Source organism: Triplophysa rosa, unplaced genomic scaffold, assembly GCF_024868665.1.
Source record: "Triplophysa rosa unplaced genomic scaffold, Trosa_1v2 scaffold183_ERROPOS166712, whole genome shotgun sequence".
Taxonomy (NCBI): Eukaryota; Metazoa; Chordata; class Actinopteri; order Cypriniformes; family Nemacheilidae; genus Triplophysa; species Triplophysa rosa.
The window spans coordinates 40722-59073 of NW_026634196.1; the positions used below are offsets into that span (position 1 = coordinate 40722).

At 39.3% G+C, this 18352-nt stretch overlaps 1 protein-coding gene across 1 annotated transcript in view; it reads right to left on the reverse strand.

Moving 5' to 3' along the window:
* slc11a2 (solute carrier family 11 member 2) overlaps positions 1-18352 on the reverse strand; it is a 99081-nt gene that overhangs the window by 25365 nt on the left and 55364 nt on the right. Inside the window, exons 5-6 of the mRNA XM_057327185.1 lie at positions 10798-10917; positions 458-564 (exon numbers count right to left, since the gene is read on the reverse strand). Coding sequence (XP_057183168.1) covers positions 458-564; positions 10798-10917 — 227 coding nt within the window. The remainder of the gene's footprint in view (positions 1-457; positions 565-10797; positions 10918-18352) is intronic.

Below are 18352 nucleotides of genomic sequence, written 5' to 3' on the forward strand. Positions count from 1 at the left end.
GCGTAGCTATGGGTGGGCCCATGTGGACCTGGTCCCCCACACCTGTCAGTCAGGCCCATCCAGTCAGCTGCCTCGCAAGTGAATAGCCTAAAAAGTGAATTCTGTTGCAATTGTCACAATAATAATTGTATTGTTTCTTGAATTTTCTATTGTTTCAAACTATAAACACACATGCACACTGACAAAGTGTATTAAAAGCGCTTTTATCTTAAAACATTTTATGCGCATGTGCGCATGTGCGCAGGCAAAGGAAAAACTTTTCCGTTTTCTCCTCCATCGTTGTCGTATAAACGTACTCTAGGTGTAACTTATATAGTTTTTAGATATTTAAGTACATATTGTGGCTTTAATGTAACACGTTGTGTGTATGATTATAAAGAACCTGATTTTTTATAATTTTGTGGATCAATTCACATTTATCCGAGAATCATAATGCACCGATTCATTTTTCACTTACCTTCCGACAGACAACAGGTTAAGGGCGATGGCACAGCCGATGACCTCCTGCATATCAGAGCCGATGATGGCCAGCTCTACCATCAGCCACAAAATAATACGCGGCGTCTGCAACAGCAAAAACAGGGAGATAAAAGGTTGATATCCACTCTATGAATAACAGAAATAGACAAATTAATATGATATAAACACATGGACATTTAAACTCTGCAGTTTAAGATGCGTCTCATGTCTTCTGTATTAGGCATGAATTAACGAAAGGCCTTTTCATAACAAAACTGAATCTCTTTTTAAACTCTGTCAGTAACACCTTCCTCAGGAACTGAGGTAAACTCCTCATTACTTATACTGAAAACCCCTCCTAAGGTAAAACAGTTTTTGTGCCTCAAGGTGTTGGCCCCCAGACTCATCTTCCAGCAGTTAGGAGTGTAAACAAACTGTGTACAGTAAATGTAGAAAACACAGATTAAAAATATATTTTGGATGGTGGGCAGTCAAGCCCCAGTGATGGACCGTGCAGTCTTCACCACGCAGCTCAGAGACAATGCATTGCTCTGGCCATAAATGGTCTCTTACTATGTCTTTGGTCCACATTTAGAGATATTAAATAATACTACAATTTTTATAAGCTGTACATACTGTACATTGTGCCTTTAAAATAAATAAAATACATCCTGTAACACTGAAATTTTTATTTAAAAATGATTAAACAGACCTTTGAGATTATTGGCCCAAGTCTTTTGACATTAGTTAATAAAAGTCTTACATCAGTAGTAGTTCCAGTACGTAGACTACTTTTGTAAAAAATAAGATAAAACTGTAATTTTCAAATAGGACTATGAATTGAGAAAGCACTTTCAAGAGGTGCTCTCTACAATAGCATGTTTAAAACTTTTAGTCTTAAAATCAAGTACAGCCTTTTTAGCTGTGCTCAAAATATTAAATTATATATTTTTTCGATTGACTGGTGACTGATTCTAGTCTTTCTAGACCCAAGTGCAGCTTTCGATACAACTGATCACGATATACTTATTACAAGCCAAGAAAAGACTGTGGGCATGGATCTTGAGTGGTTCAGATCATTTCTTTCTAATAGGACCTCTATTAATATCTGTCAATCTTATTCCAAATCTGCTCCATTGAGGTTTGGTGTTCCCCAAGGTTCGATTCTTGGTCCAATCTTGTTATTGTATATACTGCCCTTGGGTTCTGTTTTTCAAAGGCATAGATTCTCTTTTCATTGTTTTGCCGACAATTCTCAGGTGTATCTACCTTTACGGAAACAGGATAAGATGTCTATAATGTCTTTACTAAATTATCTGCATGAAGTCAAATTATGGATGTCAGGAATTTTTTTTACATTAAATGAAAGTAAAACCTAGGTAATTTGGTTTGGGAACTCTGACTCTCAAGTTCTCTCTCAGTTAGTCTAGTCTAGAATTTGGCTCGTTTCTGTAAATCGACATTTAAGAATCTTGGGGTTCAGTTTGATGTGTCTTTGAAGCTTATTCATGCCTTAATTTATGTAAGAATGGACTACTGTAATTCCTTGTATGCAGGTTTGAGCTATTAACTCGCTTAAAATTAGCGCAGAATGCTGCTGCTAGATTATTGATGGGTGTTGGGAAACACCAGCATATAACACCTATTTTAGCTACTTCACATTGGCTTCCGATTCATTACGGGTCGATATTAAATTACTTATTTTAGTGTACAAGGTTTTACACAATTTGGCACTCCCTTATTTAACTGGTCTTTTACATGTACACAAACCCCAAAGGAATCTAAGGTCAGCTAACCAAGTGATTTTAGACTTCCCTTCAGGAGAAGCAAAAAGTCATCAGAAGTCTGCAGTAGTGCGCAAGTCTGCCATTTACCGGGTTACCTTGTTTTAACTGTTGAACTGGACTGTTGTCTGTTGTTAGTTAAGATTATTTGAGCTTGTTTATTTAATTAATCGTTGAGTGAGTGCTAAGGTTTTAACGTTTTTCTTCCATTGGGTACTGTTTTACTGAAGTCACATTAAGTTGCCGTTAGCCACTCATTAAGGCTAGACATTATAGTTTTGCACTTAAAAGCACGGAGCTAGTTGATAGCTGTTTGATCAGTGGCCAATTCAAGTCTTTCAGGCTTTGTTTTGCTAATCGAGAAGGCGTGTTCAGCTGTATACTGTTCGCACTAATCTAAACACATACTTAAGCGGTGCCTCTGCGCTGGCCCGGTAAACCAGAGTAAAGACCTGCGAGAGTAAAGACCTGCGAGAGTAAAGACCTGCGACTCTACCTGCGCGACTCCACCGAGCAAAGACACCGGCAAGGCACATCAGTATATTTAACATACCTTTGTTTTTTATTTAATTGTATACTAACATCATGTGTTTACAGTTTATTCCTGTTCTCCACCGCAGACAGTGTTCTCACCCAAGACGCAAGGCACGACGCGCTCACTCTCACGAGCGTCCCATTCACACCTCCATCTCTCTCTGTGGGTCTCTGGAACTGTCAGTCAGCTGTGAACAAGACTGACTTCATCCATGCTTTTGGCAGCCAGTCTGACATTCACATTCTAGGTCTTACTGAGACATGGATTCGTCCTGAAGACTCAGCCACACCCGCTGCTCTCTCCACAAACTACTCCCCGCCAAACTGGAAGAGGAGGAGGCACAGGTTTGCTTATCCACAATAATTGGAAATATTCCACACTATCTTCCCTATGCAACAACTATTCATTTGAATACCACGCTGTTAATATCACTTCTCCCACTCAGCTCAGTGTTGTTGTAGTTTACCGCCCCCCAAGTCCTCTTCACAACTTCATTGAAGAGTTAGATGTGCTGCTCTCATTCCCTGAGGATGGCGGCCCTCTTGTAGTCTTTGGGGACTTCAACATCCACCTGGACAAACCCTATGCTTCTGACTTCCACACCGTCACCGCCACGTTCAATCTCACGCGCCTCGCCACAGCAAGTATTCACAGATCAGGAAACCAGCTTGATCTCATCTACACCCGTAAATGCACCACACCTCTTCACATTTCTGACCACTTCTTCATCACTTTCAACATGCTCCTTTCTACATGCACTACATCAACACCACCACCCGTTTATTTTAGACGGAACCTTTGCTCTCCCCTAGCAGCCTCTCTGCTAAAGTGACATCCTCTCTTCCCTCCAACTTTGCATCTCTAGATGCTGACACTGCCACCACACCTTATGCTCAACACTTACACCCTGTCTAGATAACCTTTGTCCTCTGTCGTCCAAACCAGCTCGTGCCACCCCCTCCTGCCCTTGGATGTCTGACGTCCTCCATGAACAGCGGCGTACACTCAGGGCTGCTGAAAGGAAATGGTGCAAGACCAAGAATCCTGCTGACCTAAGGGACTACCAGTCACTACTCTCCTCTTTCTTTGTTAGTGTTACCACACCTAAAACGTCTTTCTATACTACCAAGGTGAGCAATGCACCTAACGCTCGGGAGCTTTTCAAGACATTTAACTCTCTTCTTTTCCCCTCTCCTCCCCGCCCACTTCATCTTTGACTGCGGAGGACTTCGCAGTATTTTTCACAGAGAAAACATCATCCATCATTCTCAGCACCTCAGACCTCGGTACACACTACCCTCACTTCAAACACTGAACTCTCCTCTTTCGCCCCACTGACTGACACTGAAGTCACCAGACTTCTCTCCAGCCACCCCACCACCTGTCCCCTTGACCCTATCCCCTCCCATCTCCTTCAGGCCATATCCAGCACACTCACACCTGCACTCACACACATCAACACCTCCCTGCTCACCGGCACTTTTCCATCCACATTCAAACAGGCCCAGGTCACGCCCCTACTTAAGAAACTCACATTGGACCCCTCTACTACCAACAGTTACAGACCTGTCTCTCTCCTCCCATTTATTGCAAAAACACTTGAAAGGGTTGAATGACAAGGGTTGAATGACAAGCAGTCTGGCTTCAAAACAAACCACTCCACTGAGACTGCACTGCTATCAATCACAGAAGCACTGCGGCTAGCCAAGGCGGAATCTAAATCCTCTGTCCTGATTCTGCTAGACCTATCTGCAGCATTTGACACTGTCAATCACCAGATACTGCTAGCAACCCTGTCATCTCTAGGAATCTCAGGCTCTCCTCTCCGCTGGTTCAAATCCTACCTCTCTGGCAGATCCTTCAGGGTGTCATGGAGGGGCTCGCTGTCCACTGCTCACCACATGAGCACAGGGGTCCCTCAGGGATCGGTGCTTGGACCGCTGCTTTTTTCCATCTACACGACATCCTTGGGACCCATCATACGGGCACATGGCTTCTCGTATCACTGTTATGCTGACAACACCCAGATCTTCATCTCGTTTCACCCAGACAATACCACTGTAGCAGCTCGCATTACATCCTGCCTAGAAGACATCTCAGCTTAGATGAAAGAGCATCACCTCCAGCTGAACCCTGCCAAGACAGAACTACTCGTGTTTCCGGCACACCCCACGGTACAACACGATCTCACCATCCAACTTGGCAATACCACAATCGCTCCTTCCACAACACCCAGGAACCTCGGAGTCTTATTTGATGAACAGCTGTCCTTCAATGATCACATTGCAAGGACGTGGCGGGCATGCCGATATGCCTTATTCAACATTAGAAAGGTTAGACCCTATCTCACCGAGCATGCGGCACAACTACTTGTCCAGGCCCTGGTAATCTCAAGGTTGGACTGCTGCAATGCTCTCCTTGCTGGTCTTCCTGCAAAGGCTATCAAACCACTCCAGCTGGTTCAGAACGCAGCAGCACGCCTCGTCTTCTAACAGCCCAAAAGGGCTCATGTGACACCCCTTTTCATTTCTCTCCACTGGCTACCAGTTGAAGCCCGTATCAGATTCAAGTCACTAATGCTTGCCTAAAGGACTATCACTGAATCTGCCCTGGCATACCTTCACACCCTCCTACACTCCTACACCCCATCAAGAACCCTGCATTCAGCAAACCAGCGGCGTCTTATATTGCCTTCTCATAAGGGCAGTAAATCTCCTTCCTGGTAGAACATTCTTCCTAACTTGGTCCGGTCAACCACATCTCTCACAACATTCAAAAAACTACTTAAAACCCATCTCTTTTGTGAATACTTGACCGACAAATGAAAAAAAAAACCTCTCTCTTTCTCTCAACAGGTAGTGGTCTAAGCTTTTGTTGAAACTAGTAACTTTGTATTAGCACCTATTGTATTATTGCTCCTGTATGACATATCGCTTATTGCTCCCTGAACTCTTTGTAAGTCGCTTTGGATAAAAGCGTCTGCTAAATGACTAAATGTAAATGTCCCTAGGACAAGATTAAAACTGAGTGGTGACCGGGCATTTTCAGTGGTGGCCCCAAAGCGGTGGAATAGTTTGCCTTTATACCACAGGGCTGATGAATGCTTCATTCTGATTGGCTGACGAACGTTCGGCAGGTGTGCATTATTTTTCAGTTAAACGCACACCTATGAAGTAGTTCCAGATTTGTCGACCGAATTACAGTTCCATATTACTGCGCCCAGTTTAACTTAAATGTAGCCTACTGTCCACCACTGAATACGTATCTAACAACAGACAAAGTGACTGGCAAATTTGTCTGAGAAGAAATAACTATTAATATTTATGGACAGCATGAACATTTGAACAACAATGGCGAGAGCACTGTACAGGACTGTTCAGACGAAAAACTAAAGCATATATCAAAGGTAACGTCAAACTACATGACACAATCAGCGGGTTAAAGATAAAACACGAAGCAAAAAATAACAACAACAACATCTTAAATTCGTCTGTGGAATGGGTAAACAGGACTTAAAACACACAGCAGGAAGCTTTCCATGCCACTGCGAGAACCGCAGCTGGCGCAGAAACCTCCGTGTCACTTTTTTCTTTTAATACTGTTCTTATACGACAGGGGTGTTAAATACGACAAAAACAAATCAAATATAGATACTTGTCTTTTCACTCTCAGTGAAGCAAACGCATGTGCATGTGCACTGTCTGTCTTCCTCTCGCTCTCGGAAAACTGCATATGCAGGCTCAATCAACGCCTTCAGATGAGATGCGTAAGAAATTAGTCCTACCAGCAAGTGCATTCCGGGACAAATACCATACAAATGTCTTGAGATAAAACATCGTAACAACGTCTTGTGGTATCGGAACAACGTCTTGTGGTGTTGTGACCGTGGTATAAGCGGAATAATAGACTCCGGTCCTTTCAATTATCGAAAGTTAATGCACACCCGAGGTGTAACAGCATTACCACCTCGGGGTGTGCATTAACTTTCGATAATTGAACGTCCCGTCGTCAATTATTCCTTACTTATATGCTAGACCAGGGCTATTCAATTAGTTTGTCATGGGGGCCAGTTCATGAAAAGCATCCCAAATGAGGGGCCGGAGAGATATGGCTTGCAATATGAGGGATGAAACAACAACAATAAGAAATCAGTTTTATTTTTTCCCAAATTCCGTTTTTTCTGTTTTAATATTTCTGCATTCTGCATTTTCCGTCCTTCATCATACAATAGTAATATATTTGCCCACATGAAAAAAATACTTCAGTATACTACAGTATTCACTTATAAACTATATTAAAAACCTGCAGTAGATACAGTACCTTGAACCATACAGGGGAAAATAAAAATAGAAATAATAGAATCTTACATAATACATTTGCAAGATTCTGTGCCATTCCACGTTATACAGTAAAATCTGTTTAATGCCTGAAATCCGTGATTCAATCTTAGGGCAGTGTATGTTGTATTTTTACATTTTTGCCCCATAAGACACCCAAAGATTTTTCCTATATTTAAACATGCTGATGTTGTATGTTAAACTGCATAACAACAACACCGGTGCATTGTAAGACGCCCAAGCAGGCTTTTCTACATTCAAACATGTTCATTTGTTGTATTTTGAAACTGCATAACAAAAAAGGAAAATTCAGTGAGTGAAACAACATTAACCTACACAGGCACTGTTCTCCGACACGCTATTCTCCACCCTTGCCTCTGTACTTTTGAAATGGTGGTCCTATTCGTGCTAGCAAAATGTCAGAAATGAAAGTAATAAAAGTTATCATCCGTCATCGTCCTATTCACCGCGTCTCACAGGAGAGAAGGCTTGCGAGTCACGCTACTCGCCTAACGTCATGTGACTCCTGCTTGGTGTTGCTGCAGCTCGTGCTGAATGGAACAGACGCGCGTCACTTCAGTACTGTAGGGTCTTTTCCCGACTGAACTAAATTTATTCTAGAGATTATTTTTCACACTATGCTACTTGAAGGGCCAGAACAAATTATATCCTAGACTTTCACCTTTTTGGGGCTCTTTTAAAAGAAATCTGAGACTTTTTTATTAGAGTCAGCTTTTGGCTTAACAGATTGATCTAATAAAGTGACTGTTCACAAACTACTCCTTAATCTTCACTGCATTGAATGCTTTGACCTTCTTCATGTTGCAGCTTTGCCAGACTGAAGAGAGAATTGCAAGGCATCAGTAAAACATGGGCTTTAGAATCCAGTCATGTTATGTGATCTGCTTGAAAGCTCAATGGGTGCATATGAAATTGTGGTGTCATCTGCACATCTGTCAATAATGTGTTTTCCTGCATGTCCAAACACCCCACAGAAGGTTAAGTAGCTCTGATCAAGCTTCAGTCTTTGTGATCACCAGTCAAAATTACTCCCTCTGGACACATCTTTACCTGCTGGGCAAAAGCCTTTGTTGAAAATAATAGCAGCATTAACTTTCAGTACTTGTGTGGCAAACAATGGCTTGAAGTACTTTCATGTTGATTTCATAGTACATTTTCTCACATTTTGCTATTTAAGCAGTCCCCATCTGCATTCAAATGCTGGAATCTTAATCTTTTGTTATTAATTTAATATCCTATTTATATATCCCATAATATAACAAGAGTAATGTTTATCTGAGATTAAATCATAATAGAAGCTTTTAGCATGAATATGTACAGGTTTTCATGAACTAGTTTGCTCCAAAACATTTACATTCGGCAGAAATAAGTCCATAAAACGTAAAGGTCTCAGTAGTAATCAGACCTGCAAACTAGGAAGAGGTGACTTTTTTGTAGTGATTTTTACATTCAATTTATGCAGTTTGGCGCACAATATTTGCTTCACCTAACTTGAACTGTCACACCAGTCACAATTTGCTGGTCTGCTGATATTGGCCTGCACAAGTTTTTCAAGTGCACTAAATGACACCTAACTTCTAAAGGCAAAAAGGGTTTTGTTTATACAGCCATTAAGTGTTTTTAAGCAAAATATGTTACAGATATTTCATGAAGACCCTAATAAATCATGCAAACTTGTTAAGTGCTTATCCGATGAGCCCTTTAACATGTAACCATGGTCAGCACAATCATTCATTAATATGCAGTGATTGTTTTAATACGTGTTCATAGAGAGCAGTTGGTTCACGTAAAAATTAACATCTGTTGTAAATTTACTCACCCTCGGACCATCTTGACATCTGAGGCCATCAACTCCTTAGGTGCAATGTCATTGAAAGTTCCAAAAGTTGATACAAGCAACATTAAAAGTAATCCGCGCAACTCCAGACATCTTATTTATGTCTTTTGAATCGAATCGATCGGTCTGTGAAATAATTATTTAATATTAATAGTAATCTACAGCCTCTGCATTTGAAACTTTGGTCAAATATCAATCACACCCAAGTGCCCTACTCACTTAGAAGGGCACAGCTCTTGAAGGGGGAATTCTGAAGGGATATTGGCAATTGGTTATCTCATTACATAGCCGTTTGGATCACAATTGGCAAACATTTCGAGTCACGTCTCCTTCAGCAGTGCCTTTGAAGGTCCCAAAAATTATCTTTGAAATTCGCTCTTCCTGACGCATCTGCGGACCGATTGCCTGACGTCAGAAATAGACTGGGTGCGTATCTTTAGAAAGGCGACGCGGAAAGCCGCTTCCGAGCAGCTTCAGAGACAAAAGCATTGACTAGAGCAGGGGTCGGCAACCTTTGCGACCAAAAGAGCCATTTTGGGCCCTCTCCCACCAAATAAAATTTGTCAGGAGCAGCAAAATATATGTAACCTTTCAATTACTATACCACAGGTTGTTATGCATGTAAGGTAGTAGTTACCCAGTTGCACAACAAGGTTGCAACATAGTGTGATTTTTATTGTATTTAGATGTTAGCCATTTATAAATTTTTGTCCCTGGCAAGAAGTGGGAGCGTTGCAATAGGAGAGTAGCGTCGCGGTGTTGCATGCGCTGCTTTAGTTAGACCTAGCTTTTTTCTGTGAACTTTTTTTGGCTTTTGTGGCATTTGATGAACAGCCACAAGAGACAGCCTACTCGCCGCATACGGACATCACGCACAAACATTATGAGAAGCGCGCTAGCCAGACAGGATTTAAACTATGCCGGCTAAAGACCTAACAGTTTGGGTTAAAGACGAAAAACGTACTAAGCAGAATGTTTTCTTAACATTCCATTTCTAACACTACTTTAGGTTTAGACACTACTGTATGCGTGATACAGTGTTCGGTCTCACATCTGTCAAAGCAGAAATAAAACCGCTGCTCTCTGTATGTTTTTCCTTCATCTACAGTCGCGCTCATGTGTACATAGCATGCACTTATTTCATCTATTCGAATTAAATATCTGAAAAAGAAAATACATTTACCCAGCCAGGGTGTATGGCTGGGTAAATGTGTATGTTTTTTCAGATTTTTCTTGAAGAAATCAGGACAGAAGTGGTCAAAAGTGGACAAAATAGACAGTTTACAGCAGCAGGTATAAACGGGTATGTGCTTCTTTCGTCCACTTGTGATCCGATCGACCAAAACACATCTTAATACCAGGCATAAACAGGGCCTTATAATAGGGGGGCAGAAGAGCCACATGCGGCTCGAGAGCCACATGCAGTGTGAGGGGTGATGCTATGATGTTGCCTGTTTCAGTCTTTTGAAGTGTCAAAATATGACACTTGAGGACTTAAATTTTATAACTCACCAACCCCCCCCCCCACTAAAAAAAAAACCCTCTTTGGATCTACACGATTTACAAGAATGCCATATTTTGATTCAAAAGCAACTAGTTCGCAGGTATGAGGAATGCAACTCAACCCGTTTCATCTTCATCTTCATTGATTTTCTGAGCTTCAAAGCTCTGATTCTCATTCAATTGCATTGTACAAGAAAACACTACAACATTATTCAAAATATAAAACTATTTTTAAAAAGTGTGAATAGAAACTGGGTTTCTCAGTTTTAAGTGAACTACTCCTTTTAAAACATATCAAATAGACAACAGACATTTACTTACTGTAGGATAATATTGGTTGCAAACTTCAGCCAGGTGCATCCCGGTCACAACGCCAAGACGAGCAGCCAGTCGCTGCAATAAAAGACCAATGATAGTCGCCCCCAAGAGCACCCAGAGCAGCTAACAGAAAACAAACAAACAAACATGTGCACTGTAAAAAAAATGATTGCGCCAATTAGTTATCACAACTTAACATTTTGAGTTAGGTTAACTTCTCTAGATTTAACTTATTGAGATAACTCAAATATCAAAGTTTATCATGGCTGCACTTATCAGACTTAAAAGTATGAGTCAACTGAAACTCAAACATATTAGTTAAAATAACTATGCTTAAATTATCTGGCTTTTACATAGTGCAAATATAAAATACATTATATTTTATTATGTTAAAAAAAATGTTTATGCAGTATGTCATACATGTTATACTGCACTGTAAGACCGAACAGTAAATTAAAAATAAAGAAAGTGGGTTGTAAATACTCAAAAAACAAAAAAAGTTAATTTGCCTTGAATCTTCTACGTACTGAATGATTTTTTAAATTTACAGTGCTCAACTACTTTGATGTAACTTTGTCATTACAGTTTAACCACACAGCGATCCCGCGTCATGACGTCACGAACGTGCATACGTATGTGCTAGGCTCCAGCTTCATGGGTAACGTCCTCCATGTTTGCCCCGCTCGCTTCGAGTGATTTATGTAACGGTTAGAGAAAAGTTTGGCAGTTTTTAACAACTTGATTATATTTCGATGTATTATCAAAAGGGAGATATATTCCTCTCTGAAAATTTGCTGTGGGATCGTCTGTGAATAGATTTGAGATGAAACGCGATACGGTGCGTTCTCTGCTATGATGACCTCGCTTTTCATCGTTATATCGAATCTTCTGGCAGGCCAATCTGGTGAGTAATATGTTTTAATCACCATATTTCACTGTTGTGTTAGTGTTATTTTAGCATCAAACTTATTTAGTTTCTTAGCAGTTAATATGTCTTGTGCATGCGGACGACAGTGATTGATTTGAGGCCCAAAACGGCTAACGTTAGCTGTTACCTTGCGTGCATTTTCGAGTAACGTTAACGTTTTAAGATGATAGTTTGCGACAAATCTCTTTGAAACAGCACCGTCATAGTTGGGTTTCAGTGTCTCGCATCTATTTGAGTCTGTTGTTAAGTTTAAAGTTAAAAACAATCGTCTTTTCTTGCGTTAGCAAACTTAAAACTTAGTTAAACCTAAAGTAGTAGATATGTGTGAGGTAAAATGCAAAAATAGAATAAAGTTTTATGTAGGTCCGGTCCAACCAGCAAGGATTATTATTATTATTATTATTATTAGTCCACAGATTGTTCTGACGATCTGAGATTGTGCTAAATTACCTCCCATTCAAAACTAACGTTAACCCAAACCAGGCAGCACAATCTTATGTCTTATGATTTTTATGTTGCTTTTCAACTTGTAACATTTATTTTATTAAGCAAACTGTAAGTAAAATTAAGTAAACATTGATAATGTGTTTTTGCAAAAATTGTAACCTAACTAACTTTTCTATCCTGCCTCTTTTCAGGTGAAAACTGAAGCAGCCAGCTAATCCGTGGAGTTTTCAGTTAACTGTTAGGTACATTGATAATAAATGATTCTGACTAACTTAATTGACATGCATATGGTTTGAATGTTATAGTTAATTTCTTTTTATGGTTTCTCAATTTAGAACATTAATAAAATATATACACTGTACTCTCTTATACCCATATTTGTATCTCTGCTAAACTTTACAGAATAACAAACATCAACCAGAAAAAAACACTTTTGTTTTGTGTTGGAACAACTTGTGCCCAATTTAAGAGCTTATTCAGGTAAAAGCGACTCACACTACACAGAAGTTCTGGTTATATGACCTCCAGGTTAGTTGGTTACATTTCTTGATGCCTGATTAACATACTACAGATAGTTTTGGATTAGGCTATCTTTGGTTGAACTTTTGGGTGATGTAAAGTGTTATATGGCTTTGTGATTATTATCCACAGTGAATTAAAAATATCTTCTCTCTTAAAGGTGCATGTTGATGTCGATTCAGACGGGTCGCTGTTCTTCGTGGTCTCCCTGTCTATATGTTTGAGGGTCACTCTTCAGAAGATATGGTATGAAAGTGAGCTTACTGTTGAGAATTTATATGTCGGTTAATCATGGAAAACAGTTGATATTTTTCACAATTCTTGTATAATCTATGCACAATAAAAAATAATGACTTTATTCAATTATTTCCTCTCTTCAGCTTTACTCTCCGCCAAGCTCTTGGACTTTGGATCTTTTAATTCTTGGGTGAACTAACCCTTTAATAGGACTACAATGAATATTAAAGTTTTATTTTGCTGAAGTCTATAAAATTAATAATTATGTTTCTTATTTTTGTTTTGACAGAAAACCCATCAGAGAAATTGTCAGACTGGCTGATGCTCTTTGCTGTGATTTAGGCCCTGAATATAGGCTACCCAAACGAGTTGTCTAACAAATTTGACTGTCCATAAAGACTTTGTGGGTATGCAGAATGAGAAGTTAAGGCCCATTACAAGTTAATGTGTAAGATTTAAGTCAAGTTTTTATTTGTTTGAAAATATTTTACACATGCTTACAAAAGTATACTTGTTTTTTTATGTATAGTTTGAATGTGTTACTGTTAAATGATGATGCACTTGCACATGGATGTACTGTATGCCAAAGATTAAAGACACCTTGCCACATTGTAGCCATATCTGGGAAACCGTTGTATTGTTTATGTTTTATGGTTATTTAATAAAAGAATAACTTAACTTGTGTAGGTTCATCTGAGTTAAGTTAACTTATCGGGTTTTACAGTGTGTATGACACTGTATGTGTTTTATGTATTAATATAACGTAATTTGAACTGAATATGACACAATTGTAAAGAAAACACGTTCTGAAAGTGATTTGCAGTAAAAAAAATATTTGAAATTACACTATACTTGTTGAGTTCAGTCAACCTTTTTCTAATTTAAGATAACTTAAGATTTCAAATTGGCTAAACTTAAATTGTGTTTGTTTCACTTGTTTTACAGAGTTCAGTCAACCTTTCTCTCAGTTAAGACAACTTAACATTTTAAATTGACCTTACTTTAATAGTGTTCATTTTACTTGTTTTATAAAGTCCATTCAACTTTATTCTTAGTTCAGACAACTTAACACTTAAAGTTTACTGAAATTAAACTTTTAAGGCAGCACTAACACTTACTTTTTTAAGTTGAAAACTATTTTTTTTTTACAGTGTGTAGGTTCAAACTTCCATCAGGCCGAATTAAGAGTGTGACCATTACCTTTTTACTGGTTTAACAAAAACAACTTCTTATTAGCATTACCTAACATTTTCTATTCATTACTCATGTATGTGGAAAAGTATGCGTGTTGCATGATCAAAATTTGACCATTTCTCATTTAATTAGTACCGATACGGTTAAGGATGACCATGTTTTATGCAGCTGCTTTGTAACAATGAAAATTGTAAAAGCGCTATATAAATAAAGTTGAGTTGAGTTGAGTTTTATTATGAGCTGTATTTCGTGAATAGATGTGCAGCAGCATGCGAGCACACACGTGCCTTCAGCGTTCTTAGCTCTCTCTATTTCTAATACATTAATTATTGATAGGTTATGTTAGATAATGTATTGCTAAGTAATGTTTAATCAATTTAACATTTGTTTAAGGTGTTACCTAGCAGTTTTTAGATTTTTTCAACTTTTAAACAGCCTACATTTCTATCCACCTTAGCAGACAGCATACATGGAGATGTGAAAACACATCTAGACAATAACTGATATCTGATGCTCATTGTAGGCCTGTGTGGTGACGTATTATTTGTTTGAATAAGTAGGACATGTTCAATAAGCAGGGATGGAACTGGCCAAGCATGAGGTTTTCAGGGGTTATAAAAACTTGTAAATAAAAAAAGTTATATAGTTGTTCCGTCACAACACTAATGCTCACCAGTTTTAAAAAAGCCATTAAATTTTCTATAAGTCATGTCAAATTTATCACCACAAATGTATTAGATTATTTTTATTTTATACCTCTGGGGTCTTTTTAAGTTGCTTAAGGGCCTGAGTGTGACTGTCCTATTGGCTGCTTTTAATAGGAGAAACAATGAAACGGGGTGTGGCAAGGGGGGCGTGGTTCAGCGAGGACTGCGGAGACGAGCGGTGAGTAAACGAGGCGAGTGGAAATGATAAACACCTGTGTCCTATTCCAGTAACTGGTGTGGGGAAGCTTAAAGCCAGCTAGCAAACAGTCTTGGAGGAGAGAGACCCGGACTACTACTGGCGTGCAGAGCGGGACAAAGAGGAATCCGAGAGGACTTCAGAAAGCTTCAGTTACAGGACTGTGATTACTTGTGACTGTGTGTGTGTGGCGCAGATAGCGCAAAGTCGAGTGAGACAGAAAACGAATAAAAGACTTCTTACCAGTAGTAGTCAACCTGACCCCGGCCTCTTCCTTCCTATCCTATTGAATCTAGTTACACCGGGACTAAAACACACAAACAATTGTTTGCTGAAATGAAAAGCAGTTGGACTCGACAGTGATCCTTACAACTTGCCTATGAACCAGCTGTCCTTGAAAATTTTGTGCAGAATCGGGCTGATATTTATTTTGTACCCGTTTTCTCTCTTCTTTGCCCCCCTCCTCCCCCACCCACATCATCTTTGACTGCGGAGGACTTCGCTGTATTTTTCACCTCAGCACCTCAGACCTCGGTACACACTACCCCAGTATAGTAGACAGAACTACTCGTGTTTCCGGCACACCCCACGGTGCAACACGATCTCACCATCCAACTTGGCAATACCACAATCACTCCTTCCACAACAGCCAGGAACCTCAGAGTCATATTTGATGAACAGCTGTCCTTCAATGATCACATTGCAAAGACAACGCGGTCATGCCGATATGCCTTATTCAACATTAGAAAGGTTAGACCCTATCTCACTGAGCATTAGGGCTGAAACGATTAGTCGTGTCGACAATAAAAATTGTCGACAAATATTCTTGTTGTCGAGTAGTCGTTTGATTACGTGACTTAATTTAAGGGCCTGCAATATCACAATTTGACTGCTACGGCACTGTAGCGCTAGAGTGTAATGCAGCCTTCCCGAATGCTATCGCAGTAGAAGGACACACAGCGAGAATTATGGCGGTCTACAAACGAATGCGAACAAGTAAAGTATGGGAAAGCTTTACCAAATTGAAAACAAAAAATGCGGTTGTGTGCAATGCATGCAAGGCAGAACTTGCCTTTCACGGCAGCACAACCTGCATGCTGGAGCATTTAAAATGGAAACATCCCGGAGCAGGAGAGAGGTGAGTGTTCTCCATTAAGAGCTAACTAACTAACTAACTTAGCGGTAAATCTTTTTATGAGAGAATGCAATAATAATAGTAACGATAATAACAACAATAATCATATAATTACAGTAATGTTATTATTTGTTTTGCAAAGTATAAAGCTTTGATCGAGCTTAGGAGTCAAGCCTGTTTTAATTATTATAACACTATTAGGTATTACATGAGAGGAAAATGATTATAAGAGAGGGACGTTAAGTTAAGATAGGAGTCCTTTATTTTGTTCCATATTAATGACAACTTACAAAAGGAGATATTAGGAAGAATTATATAATATCTGAATTTCTCTTCTTGTCATTTCATTTGTAGTGTAAAATTATTATTTTTAAATAATTTTATTTTGCAAATAAATATTTTACCATTCTATGTGTCCTGAAGTAAATGCACCTTTTTCGTTTCAGTTCTAAGAAAAGCAGTGGGCGTATTGATGACTTTCTTTTGAGGAGGAATTCTTGTACTCCTCAGCAAGCCGCTGCTCTTACAGAGTCAATTCTGAACATGATTGTTAAAGACATGAGACCTCTCTCCATGGTTGATGAGGCTTTCGGGAAATGGTTTCTGCATTCCACCCTGGATATATCCTCCCATCAAGAACATACATTACAAGCTTAGAGGAACAAAAATATGAAAAAACCTGTCAAAAGGTAAACATACACCTAATGTAGAATTGCAAATACATGTTTGGGAACAATCTATGTTAAAACTTTACAATACGTTTCATTAGTTAACATGAACGAATAATTAATTGTATTCTGCAGTATTTATTTATCTTTGTTAAGGTTAATTTCTACATTTACTAATACATTTGTTAACAATTTAAACATTGTGATCTAACATGATCAAACTATGAACTGTATTTTTATTTGTTAACAAAAATGAATAAATACTGTTACAAATGTACTGCTCACAGTTAGTTCATGTTAATTAATACAATAACTAATGTTAACAAATGAAACCCTGTTAAGTGTTACCCAATCTAGTTTTTAATGACTGAACAACAGATTAACCATTAAGAGAGTTAAAATTAAGAATCTTAAAAAAAAAAAATCAACTAAAATCGTCTGATATCTTTTGAAAGGTTAAGGAAACTATTCAGGAAGGAAGAAGTTTCATTGCACTGACAGCTGACATTTGGACTAGTCTTGCAACAGAAGCATACCTTGGTGTCACATGTCACTTTATCACTGAGGACTGGAAAATGAAGACTCTCACACTGGCAACAATGCCTCTTGATGAACGACATACTGGTGCCAATATAGCAACATGGCTGGAAGAGGTTGTCGTAAAATTCAACATTTCTGTTGACAACATCAAAGCAGTCGTTCATGATAATGGATCAAATATTGTGGCTGCAATGAAATTGCTGGCAGAGAAACATAATTGGGTCTCTGTCCGCTGTGCTGGACATACACTTCAACTTATTGTCAACAGTTCTCTGAAAGACACCAGCATCAGCAAAGCGTTGAGAGCTGCAAGGACTCTGGGGGAACATTTTAAAAGAAGTGAGTTGGCCAGTACTAAGCTGAAAGAAAAGCAGCACCAGATGAACACACCAGAGCATAAGCTCATACAAGACATTAGTACCCGATGGAATAGCACCTATTTCATGGTGGAGAGGCTGCTGGAGCAGCGCTGGCCCATTACGGCCACACTTTTTGATCCTGAAGTGACACCAAGGGGCAAACATTACTTTGATTTGAAGCCTGATCAGTGGTCACTGCTTGAAGAGCTGACCCAGGGCCTGCAGCCTTTTCAATGTGCCACTGAGTTTCTTAGTGGACAAGAGTATGCAACACTATCATGCCTTCCTCAACTTGCAAAAGGGCTACAGAGGTCTGTGCAGCAGTCCCTTAGATTTGAAACGGCACCTGGAAAAGCCTTTTTAACCAAAGCTTCTAAAGAGTTAACGGAGAGGTGGGGGAGTTTCGGCACTTTCTTCAAGAGAAAGACAACAAAGTTCTTCTGTCTGCAGCCCTAGATCGAAGATTTCGAAAGCTCAAGTTTATGCCTGCTGAACAGACAATAGAGGTTCAAAGCACCGTCGAAGTCCTTGCAATGAGATCCGAAAAAGAGTCCTGGAAACTTACAGAAGAAGGGCAGCATCAGGGTGTCATTTTTCCAAGGAGAGAGGGAGAGTCAGTGCTAGAAAA